Source organism: Prunus dulcis, chromosome 4 (assembly GCF_902201215.1).
Source record: "Prunus dulcis chromosome 4, ALMONDv2, whole genome shotgun sequence".
Lineage (NCBI taxonomy): Eukaryota > Viridiplantae > Streptophyta > Magnoliopsida > Rosales > Rosaceae > Prunus > Prunus dulcis.
Genome location: NC_047653.1, coordinates 18,373,998 through 18,387,699, shown reverse-complemented (window position 1 = coordinate 18,387,699; position 13,702 = coordinate 18,373,998). Strand labels below are relative to the sequence as shown.

The window sequence follows — 13,702 nt, the reverse complement described above, 5'->3', positions numbered from 1 at the left end:
ACATGCAGCTGCACGCCGTGAATTGTCCGGCATGCAACGCACGCTGTAAATACCCTTTTATTTTTTTTATATTTTATTTATTGTAGTGACCAAAAGAAGATCAAGCTTGAAAAAACCAAGCCATAACAATACAAATAAAACTCTTACAAAGGAGAGGTGGAAAGCTCTCACAAAGAAAAGGTGAAAAGTTCTCACAAAAGAGTGGTGGAAAGCTCTTACAAAGGAGAGGTGAAAAACTCTTACAAAAGGATAGGTGAAAACTACACAGAAAACCCAAAGAGTCTCTGCGACTTATTCAAAACATGAAGAAACTGCAAAAAAGTTGGTGGTAGAGATCCAACAGCGAAACGCAACTGGAGATCGATGCCGAGATGCATCCGCCGGTGATGAGTGAAGAAAAATCATTATAAGTTGAAGACAAATAGGAAAAACCTTTTGCCTCTCAGAAATTTTTTTTTTTTGGGGGAGGGGGGGGGGGGGGAGAAGGGAGAGAGAGGAGGGGGGAATGAGAAGGGAGGAACGGAGAAGGGGAGAGGGGAGGAAGAACAGTGATTTCCTCCCCACTCAAAGTGAAAACGATTATAGAGTGTTGTCTCAAAGTGAAAACGGTTATTAGAGTGTTGTTTGGGAGAAGTTACAACCTATTTAAGAAGGGCATTTTGCATCAAGTAAGTTATAAATCTAATTTTGTTTTGAGTGAAAGTTATAAATCTATTTTGAGGTATTATTTATTTTCATTATGAAGCCATTTTAGACATTATTGATTCACAACAAAGAAATTATCATATTTATATCTCGAAGTTGATGTAATAAATTAGTGTCTTTTGTTTTTCTTAGCAAAATAATAATAATAAATTGGTGTCTCAATATTAATGATTATTAAAATTCTCTAATAATGCCTAAGAGAAAACCCTAAGAGAGAAAAGTTTCAACTGCTGCCCCCCTTTGGGGTTGGTGGCCTCCAGCCATCTCCTCCTCCCATTCTATCCCATCCTTACCCTCAAAGACCTTCCCCTCCCCTCTCCACCTCTATTACTTGCCCATCCCCTCCAACGCTTATGTCTTGACTGAGTTTGGTGGCTGCTTGGTCGTCTTAGTGATGACATGGTGTTTGATTGGCTTTTATTTACTTGTTTTGTGATTTGTACTAAGTGTATCAATTATGAGTTTATTGCTTGTTTGTAGTCTCTACTTGTATTTTATATTTGTGAAAATTAAAAGATTATAGTTGTAGTTATAGTTTAGCGTGCTAAGATGCGATTTTTTTACTGAAATTTCTTAGGCCGTGTGTGGTTATGTATGAAGGCTTCCACATTTATTTGATGACTTTAAGTCTCGATTATGAATACAATCTTTTGTTTTTCACTCGAAATTGTCTAACATTATAAAGCATATTTATATTCTTGAAATTTGATTGGACCATAAAGTGAATAACAAAATAAAGTACTACAGATGTTGCTCACCAACCTGCTTTCTTCTCGCGCTGGGGCAAATGTTGAAACTGCATTTCTAGAATGGTTCAGTCAGCGGTGAGAGAAAGATATTTACCGACTTGCATTTCTTCTCTCTGGCCTACGCACACCCTTCTTCTCTCTCTTCGGAGTCAAAACAAGCAGTTTGCTAATTACTAGAGAGAGAAGGAGAGAAGAAAAAGACCCAAACCAATTCTCTCTCTCTCTCTCTCTCTCTCTCTCTCTCTCTCTCTCTCTCTCTATGCACGTTGAAGGCATTTCTAGAGAGAGAAAGTTTCACAATTTCCGTCTATCCTCTCACTTTCTCTCTCTTTCTTTCTCTCTCTCTCTCTCTCTCTGTCTCTCTCTCTTACAACGACCCAAAAGGCAACTAGAGAGAGAAAGAGAGAGAAGCAGAGGGTTTTCTTCATATTCTTTAAGTTGGTTTGCGCTGTGGATCATAGAAAATGGAGTTCGTGGGCAGAACTGTGAGGAAAGAGTTCAAAGGCTTTGGATATTTCACGGGAACAGTGAAATCGTACTCCCCCTCATCTGGGTTGTTCGAGGTCGTTTATGAAGATGGGGATTCGGAGGAATTGAACTTCGCTGAGGTGTCTTTGCTCCTTGGTGGCGGTGAGCCAAACCTTGTTGATGAAGAAGTCAAGCCGAGCCGCCTAGGCCGAAAGCCCAAGAAACGACGAGTGGAGAGGAAGCAAGAAATTCGAGGTAATTCAGGTAATGCTGAAGTAATCTTTGGAAATGATTCTGGGTTTGGTGGGGATTTGAATAAAAATTGTGATTTGAGTGACGGGTCTGAGGGAAGAATTGAAATGGGACAAGCATTTGGAGGGAATTTGAGGGAAAGCGTGGAGGTTGATGGGAATTTGAATGACAATGTTAATTGTAGTAAGGGGCTTGATAAAACCCTAGAACAGCAAAGTATGTTAAATGTTAATTGGAATGTGAATAGAGTTGATAATTTGAAAGATGGGATTGATTTGAATGCTGAGTTTAATTTGAATGGTGGATGTGACTTAAATGTTGATCTTAATGTTGGTAAGGAGGAAATTTCAGAAAAAAGAGATTGTATTGATTTGAATTTGGATGCAAGCGGTGACTTTGCTCAGAATCTGAATGGGGATAGTTTGGACGGTTCAACTGCGGTAACCCATGGAACCCAGAGGAGGGGTTGCTATTTTGATCTGAATTTAGAGGTTGATGAGGATTTTAAGGATACAGAGGGTGACTGTGAAGAGAAATTCAAGGTTAGTCCCAAGTTTGAGATGATTGAAGAAAATCAAAAGAAAGATGGGAGCGAAGATACTGAAGAAAAGGTTATCGAAGATGGTAATGCCAACGAGACCTGGAAGGAAGTGTATATTGATATTACTGAAGATAATCCCATGACAAGTGTTGGCGATCTCATTGACTGTGCTGCTGATGTACGACTTAATAATCAAAATAGTTGTTCCAGCGGAGATTTGAAGGCTGACAATTCTCTTGGGGTTTTAGATACTAGCTGCATGAAGGATTGTGGTTTGGTGGAAGTTCTGGTCAAAGATAGTCTTTCCGAAGCTCACACTCCAATGATTCATGGCGATTCAGGAGGTCCAAACATTCAAAGAAGTAGCCGTAGAAAGAGAAGAAAACTACTGGATAATTTGAAATCTACTACTACAGAGACAGTTTTGAGGAGAAGTACTCGCAGAGGGTCTGCTCAAAATCATAACTCCATCACATCATTTTCTGTCAGTGATCCATTGTCCTCTTCTGCAGTTAGTGCAATAACAGAGGAAAAACCAGTGATTTCTGGCTGTGAAGAGACTGAAAAGCCTAGTGTTCTTCCTCAGGAGCTGGAGTTACCTCCTTCATCAGAACATTTAAATCTAGATGGAATTCCCATACTTGACCTTTTTTCAATTTATGCTTGTTTAAGATCATTTAGCACTCTATTATTTCTGAGCCCCTTCAAGTTGGAGGATTTTGTGGCCGCACTGAAGTGCAAGTCACCAAGCTCATTATTCGATTATGTTCATCTTTCTATTTTGCAAACACTGAGAAAACATTTGGAGTGGCTTGCAAATGATGGTTCCGAATCTGCTTCTGATTGTCTGAGGTATATTCTTTCTTCCCCAATTACTATTTAGATATGATGTCATCCTTGGTTATTTGAAACTTCCTTTATTGGTCCTTAATATTCTGTTTTAATGTTCGATGTAGGAGTCTAAATTGGGATTTGCTCGACTTGATTACGTGGCCAATTTTTATGATTGAGTATTTTCTGATCCATGGTTCGGGACTGAAACCTGGTTTCGATCTCAGTTGTTTCAAGATATTCAAAACTGACTACTATGAACAACCTGCTTCTGTAAAGGTTGAGATACTGAAGTGTCTATGTGATGATTTAATAGAAGTGGAAGCCATAAGGTCGGAGATTAATAGAAGGTCTTTGGCAGCTGAGCCTGACATTGTTTTTGATCGAAATGTAAGCTATGAGGTTTGCAAGAAAAGGAAGGCTCCAGTGGATATTGCTGGTATCACTTATTTGAATGATGAGGTTGTTGATGACACCACTGACTGGAATAGTGATGAATGCTGCCTCTGTAAGATGGATGGGAGTTTAATATGCTGTGATGGTTGTCCTGCTGCATACCACTCAAAATGTGTTGGAGTTGCTAATGATCTTTTGCCAGAGGGTGACTGGTATTGCCCTGAGTGTTCAATTGACAGGCATAAACCTTGGATGAAACCCCAAAAGTCACTTCGAGGTGCAGAGTTATTAGGAATTGATCCTCGTGGTCGGCTATTCTTTAAAAGCTGTGGTTACCTTTTAGTGTAAGTTGATCCTTTTTCCTCTTTACATGGCTCGGTATAATATCACTCTGCTGCTGTTACTTAGTACAAAAGGCTATTTTTTTCTTCTTATTCATAGGTCACTAAACTCTTATTTGTGAACTACCCGAGCATCGTGCTTAAAATCATTTTTCATGAGAACTAAACGTGAATTTATACTCAGTTCCATTGACATATCTTGGAAAACCCAATATATCATGAAGCGTGAATGTTCTGGTGGTTGTGCCATATTTATCTCAAGATGCATGAGTACTAACTGAAGATGTATGATCCCACACCACATACAAGCAAGCGCTGCCTTTCTTCTTTTATTTTAGGCGTTGCAGCATCCGGCTATTATAGTGAGGTGTTTCAATCTAATTGAGAGTAAGTAGTGAGGCTAGGTTGTTGCATTTGCTTGCAGTGATTAGGGTCTGACCTCAGAAGTGCTATTTCTTTCTGGCAGAAAACTACTTGGTATTCGGGCCAAGAAAAAGGACAATTGGGTTTAATATGATTCTTTTAGAGCTTCTGTAGACTGATTTTGATGGATATCTTGTCCATCCTTGTAATTTTTATTTGTTTTTAGTAAAAGTTTGTGTTTCTTATAAAAGAGTAGTGAGGAAGTCTTGTTCTCCAGCAGGCAGGGATGTTAGCTTTTCTCCTTTGTATTTTATATTCCATCTACATTTGATTATTTGATTTTGATTAAGCAAATAACAGTTGTCCATCCATGGATGACATTGACAGGCTATAAGTAAGGTTGAGATGCGGTTTCTGAGATGCGGTTTCCACTTTTATTGCTAAAATCTGAGTGTACAGGCACCTCCTAGTGCCTTAAACAAGCCACTTCATATTCAGGAAACACTTATGGAGACCATTTTATAACAGAGAGGATGTAATCTACTTCTATGTTGAAATGGTCACGGAAAACATGAATCCTGTCATCAAAGTTATTTAGCAAAGGGTTTAGATAGAACTTTAACCATTAGGTGTTACTGAAGATAATCCTATCAAAAGTGCTAGGGAAGATAATTTTCTAAAGAATCTTACTGAGTTTGGTGGATAGTTTTGCTTGTTAGTTTTGTTATGGTTTGAATATACTTGGAAGCCTAGTGATCTAGCTATTCTAAGATTCTTATGTGAATTAGTATGTTCATTTTTGTTTTCATGAGTTAATAATTGAAACTATTGTGGATTAAATGAAAATGTAAAATGTTGTAATTTTATTTCTCTAGAATATTTACTGCTTCCTTTCATCACTTTGGTATGTGTTTGGCTTCATCTGTTTATGGATGTTGCACTTGCAGATCAGATTCTTGTGACACTGAATCCAAATTCAACTACTACCACAGAGATGATCTGATTAAAGTTATCAAAGTGCTAAGGTCTTCAGATTTTTTTTATGGTGGGATATTAGTGGAAATCTTTAAGCACTGGGATATTCCTGTTAGCTTTAATGGAGCAAATAGTAACATTGGCTGCTCAGTACCCCAAGACCCATCGGCATTTCCAGAAACATGTGCTGTTAAGAATGAGACTTATGAGGCTAGAAAACTGCAAGAGAACTCTTGTAATATTGGCTCGGATGTTTCCAAGTCTATTAACTTGTTAGATTCAATGACCGTGACAGCAAGTCCAAATATAACTCCTTCAAGGTCAGTCATTCAGTACGATTCAGATAGACCTGCTGATTTTTTAAATCAATCAGATTTGGTGGGAAAACTTTACTCTGAAGATTGTTCTTTGACATCTACTTCTATAACCACTAGAAAAAGGGACACTTCAGAAGTGCATTGTGGGATGGGTTACATGAACTGTTACAGTTTTGGCCAAATTGCTTCGTCTGTTGCAGAGGAGTTGACGCGTAAATCATCTGACAAAATTAAGGAAGATACAATAATAACAGAAGAGGAAATAATATCAGCACAGATGAAGACCATTTTAAAAAAATCTTCCAAATTTTCTGGGCCGAATGTTGGGAACCTTAATCTAGATGCACAGAAAGAGAAATGTGGTTGGTGCTTCTCTTGCAAAGCTCCTGCTGATTATGGGGATTGCTTGTTTATCATGAGTATGGGGCCTGTTCAGGATGTTTCTAATAGTAATATAACTGGCTTTCAATCGAAAAGGAACAAGGACGGCCATCTTAATGATGTCAGGTGTCAAATCCTATCCATTCATGATCGCCTGCAGGGACTTCTTCTGGGCCCATTGTTGAATCCCCACCACAGGGAACTGTGGCGTAAAAGTCTTCTTAAGGCATCTGATCTTGCCTCTATTAAACATTTGCTGCTGATGGTAAGGATTTGTTTATTTATTTCAATCTGTGTCTAGTATAGAGTTTGTTAATTTGCATCTGCTAAATAATTAGTCTGGTGTTGATATAATTTTTTTTTATATATACTTTTGTTCTTACACATTTGTTAATTTGCATCTGCTAAACAATTAGGCTGGCATTGATGTCAAAATTTTGATATATTTATGTTCTTGCACGTTAGTTCGGTTCACTTTACAGTATATATATCACTTCTCCCTGCTTTTCTGGTTTTGTTTTCTTCTCAAAATACTCATTAGCCATCATTTGGAAACCCTAGTGCATTATATTCATGTACGGTGTGCACAAATTTGTATAATGTATAAAAATTCAAATATCTTTGTGCACTTCAAAAACAAAAATACAAAAGAAAAAAATGTGTTTGTTAGTGTATGTGTATTTATTGTAAAATAGCTCCATTGTTTGATTGCAAAGAGGCTTTTGTATTTCCATAACTTGCGTGGCTATCTTGATTTTGTTCTTTGATGCCCTCTTATTTTTGGTTGTATGCATGACACAGTTAGAGGCAAATCTGCATCATCTTGCACTTTCAGCAGACTGGTTGAAACATGTAGATTCTGTTGTTACCATGGGTTCAGCTTCTCATGTTGTGACTTCTTTACGTGCATACTCAAAGAATTTTATTAACAGAAAGAGGCCCAAGTGTTCAGATATTGAGCCCACCCCCACTTCAAATGCTGCCAGTGGATTAGGAATGTTTTGGTGGAGGGGTGGTAGGCTTTCTCGTCAGGTGTTCAGTTGGAAGGTTTTGCCTCGTTCCTTGACTTCCAAGGCTGCCAGACAAGGTCTGCTAATTCTTTTCTATTGCTTATGTGTAATTTTGCATGGTGGAGATTTTTTACAGTTAAATAAACTGAATTATTATTCTGAATTCGTTTGAAGTTCTTAAATTCTGCAGCTGGGTGTTCAAAGATACTGGGTATATTGTATCCTGAAAATTCAGAATATGCGAAGAGAAGCAAATCCATTTCTTGGCGAGCTGCTGTTGAGGCATCGACTAGTGCAGAACAGCTTGCTTTGCAGGTATATTTTCCATACCTGTTTCCTTTAAATGGTGATGTTCAGGTGTTTTCAGTGCCCTTTTCTTGCTTGCTCTGGTATGATTTTGTTTTTGTTTGTTAATTGTCCCCCAACTTGAGTGGTTTTGAGTCCAAAAACATTGTTTGCTCACCCGTATAATTCATGCTTCTGAATAGGAACTATCTAACTTTTTGTCAGTAAAAAATTTGCTATGGTTTCAGGTTAGAGAACTTGATTTGAACATTAGATGGAATGATATTGAGAATTCACACCCTCTCCCTACTTTGGACAAAGAGTCTAGAAAATCAATCAAGCTGTTCAAGAAAGTTATTGTCCGCAGGAAGTGTTCTGAAGGGAAAGTGGTTAACTATCTTCTTGATTTTGGCAAGAGAAGAGGTATTCCTGACATTGTCAAGAAACATGGTTCTGTGCTTGAAGAACCGTCTAGTGAGAGGAAAAAGTATTGGCTGGATGAATCATATCTTCCTTTGCATCTTTTGAAAAACTTTGAGGAGAGAAGAATTGCCCGCAAGGCAAGTGATGTGAAGTCTGGTAAAGTTATTGAGGTCGGTAGAGTAGCAAAGAGGCCCAGGGAAAAAAAGGGATTTATGTATTTGTTTTCAAAAGCAGAAAGATCTGAGTATCATAAATGTGGACATTGCAACAAAGATGTCCTGATGAGGTAGTACAAATTTGTTCTCTTGCATGTAGTTGTTATCTTATATTTTTGTTCTGCTTGTCACTGTTTGTATTTCCCATGATAGCTTGTTTTCTTCACAGTAAAGTAAAGTGTGGGGATGCCTTCATTCGGAAACTACTAATTTCTGGAGTTAGGCCCCGTTTGGTTCATGGGAAAGGAGACTTGGGAATGGGAATTCAATTGCTTTCCCATGTTTGGTAAGTCCAGGCATGGGAAATGGTTGCCTGGCACATGAGAAAGTAGGGGGGAAAGTGAAGCCCTCCTCTCAACTTGGGTTTTGTTTTCCCTCCTCATGGGAAAGTTTGGGAAAATGAGCCAACATTCAATGCATAATTTTCATGACAATTTTGTCCCCATGAACAATTTAGAATTACAATGTATCATTAAATGCTCTCTTTTTTTATTTGATTTAATATGGGTATAATTGGAAAATTATACAAACTTTGTTTTCCATTCCTATTCAAAACAAACATGGGAAAGGAAACAAAGTGAAATCTCTGGTTACTTTCCCGACTTTACCAAACGTGGGAAATGAATCTTTCATTTCCTGTTCCTTGGGAAATGACATGGGAAGTGATTTCCCCTCAAATCCATTCCGTGAACCAAACAGGGCCTTAGTGCTATAAATTATTGTTCCTGATATCTGGAGGATTGAAATAGTCATTGGACTAATGGAGTTTCGTTAGCCTCTTGCATAGGTTGTTCTATCAAAACATTGAGGTCCCTGTTAAGAAAAATTAGGAGGGATTTGGAACACCAGTTGTGATGTTTGAGTAGATTCTATTATATGAATAGATGATCAGCTGTTGTGCTTTCCTAGTCTTGTCAAAGGACCAATTATTTGAGATTTTTTTTTTCATGTTACATGTTAAATGTTGTATTACTTCTGTTTTCTAATTTTCATCTTATAGATTTTTGTTTTGAAATATAACAGGGAAGCTGTGAGCTGCCAGTACTGCAAAGGTGTGGTATTCTGTCTCCGTGTCTCTCTGTCTGTCCGTCTGTCTGTCCGTCTGTCTCTCTCTCTCTCTCTCTTTCTCTCTCTCTCTCTCTCTCTGTGCTGGGGTAACACATGGTATTAGTATTTTGTGTCTCGCAGGGTTTTTTTTAATGTATTTTGTAATTTAATTAAATCATCAACATCATACTTAAATTTCTTATAATCCCAGTCTCTTAATTTATGTACCACTTATGGGATCTGCAGTTACCTTTTGTGCTTGAAAGTAACTATGTACCAACAATGGGAACTAATTATAACACTAGGGCTTCTGATGGCTAGTGATCCAACTTTATTTGGCTATCATGCTCCTGTTAATGTTCTGAAATTTATAGTCTCAGCTCTTTTCTGTGGGACATTTCTTTCCCCATTCTTGTCATTGCATTTTGGCAACTATATTGAAGTAGCAAATCTTTTATGTACTCTTTGTTATTTGCTTGTCTTTCTTTTAGTGTACAGGTAATTAAGATGCATTACCTATTTTCATTTTTTGTTACTTTTTAATGAAAAATGATGCAACTACAACTTCATGCTTGATGCCTGTCATTGATTTGCATTTTGTCTTAATCTTGATATCTGATTATTAAGGTATAAATTTCAGGTTTTTACCACAAAAGGCATGCCAGGAAGTCTGCTGGGGCCGTTGTTGCTCGGTGTAAATATACATGCCACCGATGCCAGATTGGGGTGTGTGCGAAGATTGACACAAAAAGAAGGAAAGTTGAAACAAAAGGAGGGAAAGTACAGTCACAGAAATGTAAGAATTCTCAAACAGAACGCAGATCGTTGCGTTTGAAAAACAACAAAAAAGCTTTAGCTGGAGGACAGCAACTAAGATTGAAAAATAGCAAAAAAATTCCAGCATCTGTACCTCTACGTCGTTCTCCTAGGAAAGTTAAATGCTTGCCATTGCAAAACAAAAAGCGTAGCAAACGCAAGAAAGGGAAAAAAAGCAAGTCCAATACGAGGACATGTAAGAAACCAAAGAGAGTTACTTCTTGGCAGAAGAAGAGAACACAAGTTTGTCACAGATACTGGCTTAATGGTCTTCTGTTGTCTAGAAAGCCAAATGATGAACGTGCTATGCTTTTTAGGGATAAAAAACTCCTTGCGCATTCTGGATGTTCGCCTGTCATTCTTGATCAACTCAAATGCCCCCTTTGTTGTGAAGCAAGTTATACGTCTGCTTTAAATTATATTTCTTGTGAAATATGCAGAGGTAATGATTAGTTATGTAAGTGCACTTCAAATGTAATTTTGGTTTGAGCTGGTTCAGAAAGTTTTTGTTGAATATTGGCTCTCTGATTTAGTATATCATGATTCATGCAATTAATCTCCACTGTTTGATCTAATTCCTCCGCAATTTACTTAACTTTTTTTTTTAAACATCTATTCTTTTCCTTTTTTACATGCAGTATGGTTCCATGCTGAGGCTTTTGGACTGAGTTCAGAGAACATTGATAAGCTTGTTGGATTTAGGTGCCACATGTGTCGTCAAAGGAACCCTCCTGTCTGCCCCCATCTGGTAGTTGTGAAAACTGATGTGTCCCAGTTGGCTGAAGCTCAAAATGATGCTGGAGTTGACTTTTCTGAGGAAGTACCTAACACAGTCCCGCCTTTAAGTGAGGTACATATATGCATAGCAAACTTTGGCCGTAATAATTGTGCTGGGTTTGTTGATGCAATAGCAATCGTAAAACGAATATATAGTCTCTTGTAAATCTTATGTCACTTTGAGCTCAGTAGTCTGGTATTAAATTGTGGGGGGTGGTATTATATTGACTCTTGAGTGCATAATGTTTATTATGGGTTTGAGGTTGTCAAATTAGTTATTGATGCACTTTTCGACCAAAAAAAGAAGTTATTGATGCACTTCTCGTCCATCTTGTATTTTCATATACTTTTATTAGTAAGGTTTGTGTCTCTTGCAGAAATTAAATTGTAATGGTTTAGATGAGTTTATGATAGTAGTGATTTTTTTTTTTTTCTTTGGTAATATAAAGTTTGTGATGGACTTACCAATGAACTACAATTGCAGATCACATGCAATTGAATACTTTTGGCATTTCAAGATGGGTACTTCAATGGGTTGAAGCATCTTCAACTCAAGATTTTCAACGACATTGAAGTAAAATTTCATAGGAAATGCGTCGCAAGGCAAAGTGCTTTCCCATGTGATGAAGTTGTGGCAGTGAAGCCATGTATATCAAGAACCATCGGAAAGAGCAATGACCGACAGGAAGCCGAAGTGGTATAACTCATGCCTTAAACATAACTATCTTCCTACAAGAATTTAAAAAAAAAAAAAAGAAAAGAATTTCCGCCTGCTTTCATTATAAAAGGTAGGACCTTTGTTGTAGATTCTCATGTGTAATTTTTGCCACCTTGCAGGTTTCTAATTATTTTTGTAAGTGTTCTGTTTCTAACATGTAAAGCATTTGACGACAGTTGCAACACCTGAGGCTGGCGACGTTTAGATTTGATTGTAGAAACTCCTGCATTTTCCATCATGTACGAGGCAGGGTGATATGGTTTGATATTAGTTCATTTAGCCGAGACTAACAATGATTAATGAATTTGCAATTGAAATTGTGTAGACAGAAGAGAACTAGTTTGGTTTTAGCCTTTAGGAGATGGTAGACCGTAGACGTTAGTGCAACCAATTTATTCCTTCAGTCAAAGTAACTGACAGTAACAGCAGTTAGATTTTAGACTGCTCGTAGATTATTACAGACGGCTTCTCAAGTTGGTTTGAGCTTCTGTGGATGGCTTTGGTTGTCTGCTTGGTTTGTATTGTTACAACTTACAATTATATTTGGGGGAAAAAAAAAAAAGGGAGAGTAAATAAGATTCGTACTGTTTACCAAAGAAAGCCCAGAGTAAATGCGATTTGTACTGTTTACAAGAAATGGGTAATCTGTTTTTCCTTGTACATTATATTGTAAATCCATGTTTTAGTGGATGTCACCATAATACCTACTACCTAATAAATGACTCACCCCTCCATACCTAATATATGACTCACCCCACAATGTATTTGTAAAGTAGTGGTGAATACTGTATTTTTTATGCCTATAAATACAAGGTATTAAGAGAATGAAAAGATAAGCTTTAGAAGAGCAATTTTTATGGTTATTCTCTTCCTCCAAATTCCCTCTAAATTTTCCTAATTTTATAACACGTTATCAACACAAATATCTCCCAAATACCAGCTGAGTACTCCGATCAATTCCCCCTGTTTCAGTCTTTCTTTCTTGGGAGTCTTTGAACTTCACCACCAAACTAAAATACCAACCGATCAAAACTAAAATACCAACCGACCAAAACTAGTGACAAAGTAACACTGTTTCTGTCACAAACAAGAGAAGAAAAGGTTAAAGAAAACACAAGCCAGAAAAACACCGACCACCGTCTCATTCTTTATCTCCATGGAATCACTACAGAAAGAAAGCCATACTTCTACGAAAGAGATACTTACCAGGGATCTGAAGCAGTGGAGATGTGGCCAAAGTGAGATGCTGACTGTCAGAAAGAAGAGAAACAATAATTATCAAGAGCTCGACCTGAAGCTTCTTCTCTTCTATTCTTGTGTGTTTTTCATTCGTCTTTGGTGCCTATTTATAGGCATAAGAAATATCTAGTTTTCCACCGTAAGTGGTCATATACATCATTGGTGAGTCATAAGGTAGGTTACAATCACATCATGAGGGGTACAAATATGGTGGTAGGAATTGTGGGTAAAAGAGATATAGTGGGCATCCATAATAATTATTATGGATGTATATGAAATTGAAAATCATATTTCTTTCACCCACAATTCCTGCCACTATATTTGTATCCCCCATGATGTGATTGTAACCTACCTTATGACTCACCAATGATGTATATGACCACTTATGGTAGTAAATTATGTATTTCTTATGCCTATAAATAGACACCAAAGATGAATGAAAAACATACAAGAATAGAAGAGAAGAAGCTTGAGGTTAAGCTCTTGATAATTATTGTCTCTTCCTCTAAATTTTCTCCATAATTTCCATAGTTTTATAACACGTTATCAGCACGAGTCTCTCACCAACCGAAGTTCTTGTAAGTTTCAATCTTGGTATCCCTCTTCCTTTATAATTTTTGTTGTATTTCAATTCATTTGTTTCACTAACATGCATATATGATATCTTATGAAGTTTATGTGGCTAATGCTTTATTTGCACAAGGATCCTCCAAAGTTGATGACAAGAATGCATATGGATGCTATCAAAGAAATTTAAATTTATGATGTTTTAGATCACCACTAACCAATTGTGCAGGAATCTCAATATAATTATATTGATATGAAAATTTAATTTAATTTGATTTGATATAAA

General features: G+C 37.2%; 1 protein-coding gene and 1 long non-coding RNA gene across 4 annotated transcripts; one reads left to right on the top strand and one right to left on the bottom strand.

Moving 5' to 3' along the window:
• The first annotated feature begins 1,493 nt into the window (after nt 1–1,493).
• Nucleotides 1,494–12,098, top strand: LOC117623920 (DDT domain-containing protein PTM). 3 transcript variants are annotated; one of them, XM_034354966.1, is made up of 11 exons: nt 1,494–3,567; nt 3,672–4,286; nt 5,594–6,584; nt 7,121–7,406; nt 7,520–7,644; nt 7,863–8,323; nt 9,276–9,304; nt 9,940–10,557; nt 10,754–10,965; nt 11,377–11,589; nt 11,730–12,098. In XM_034354966.1, exons 1-10 carry the CDS (start codon nt 1,919–1,921, stop codon nt 11,389–11,391), a joined length of 5,001 nt encoding a protein of 1,666 aa, XP_034210857.1. In that variant the 5' UTR covers nt 1,494–1,918; the 3' UTR covers nt 11,392–11,589; nt 11,730–12,098. The 3 variants fall into 3 exon arrangements, with proteins under 3 accessions (XP_034210857.1, XP_034210856.1, XP_034210858.1); XM_034354965.1 differs by lacking the exons at nt 11,377–11,589; nt 11,730–12,098 and having other exon boundaries at nt 10,754–11,206; XM_034354967.1 differs by lacking the exons at nt 9,276–9,304; nt 10,754–10,965; nt 11,377–11,589; nt 11,730–12,098 and having other exon boundaries at nt 9,940–10,102.
• Nucleotides 12,099–12,218: 120 nt separating this feature from the next.
• On the bottom strand, nt 12,219–12,947 carry LOC117623921. The gene is made up of 2 exons (XR_004585250.1): nt 12,817–12,947; nt 12,219–12,687 (listed from the first exon to the last, which is right to left on the bottom strand). It is a non-coding gene; the product is annotated as an uncharacterized LOC117623921 (long non-coding RNA).
• Nucleotides 12,948–13,702: the final 755 nt, after the last annotated feature.

Excerpts from the sequence above, each read along its gene's own strand:
- LOC117623920 (XM_034354965.1), top strand. The coding sequence starts at position 1,919 with ATGGAGTTCGTGGGCAGAACTGTGAGGAAAGAGTTCAAAGGCTTTGGA. Across the intron at positions 4,287-5,593 it reads AGCTGTGGTTACCTTTTAGT|ATCAGATTCTTGTGACACTG; the intron begins GTAAGTTGATCC and ends TTGCACTTGCAG. Across the intron at positions 8,324-9,275 it reads AACAAAGATGTCCTGATGAG|GGAAGCTGTGAGCTGCCAGT; the intron begins GTAGTACAAATT and ends GAAATATAACAG.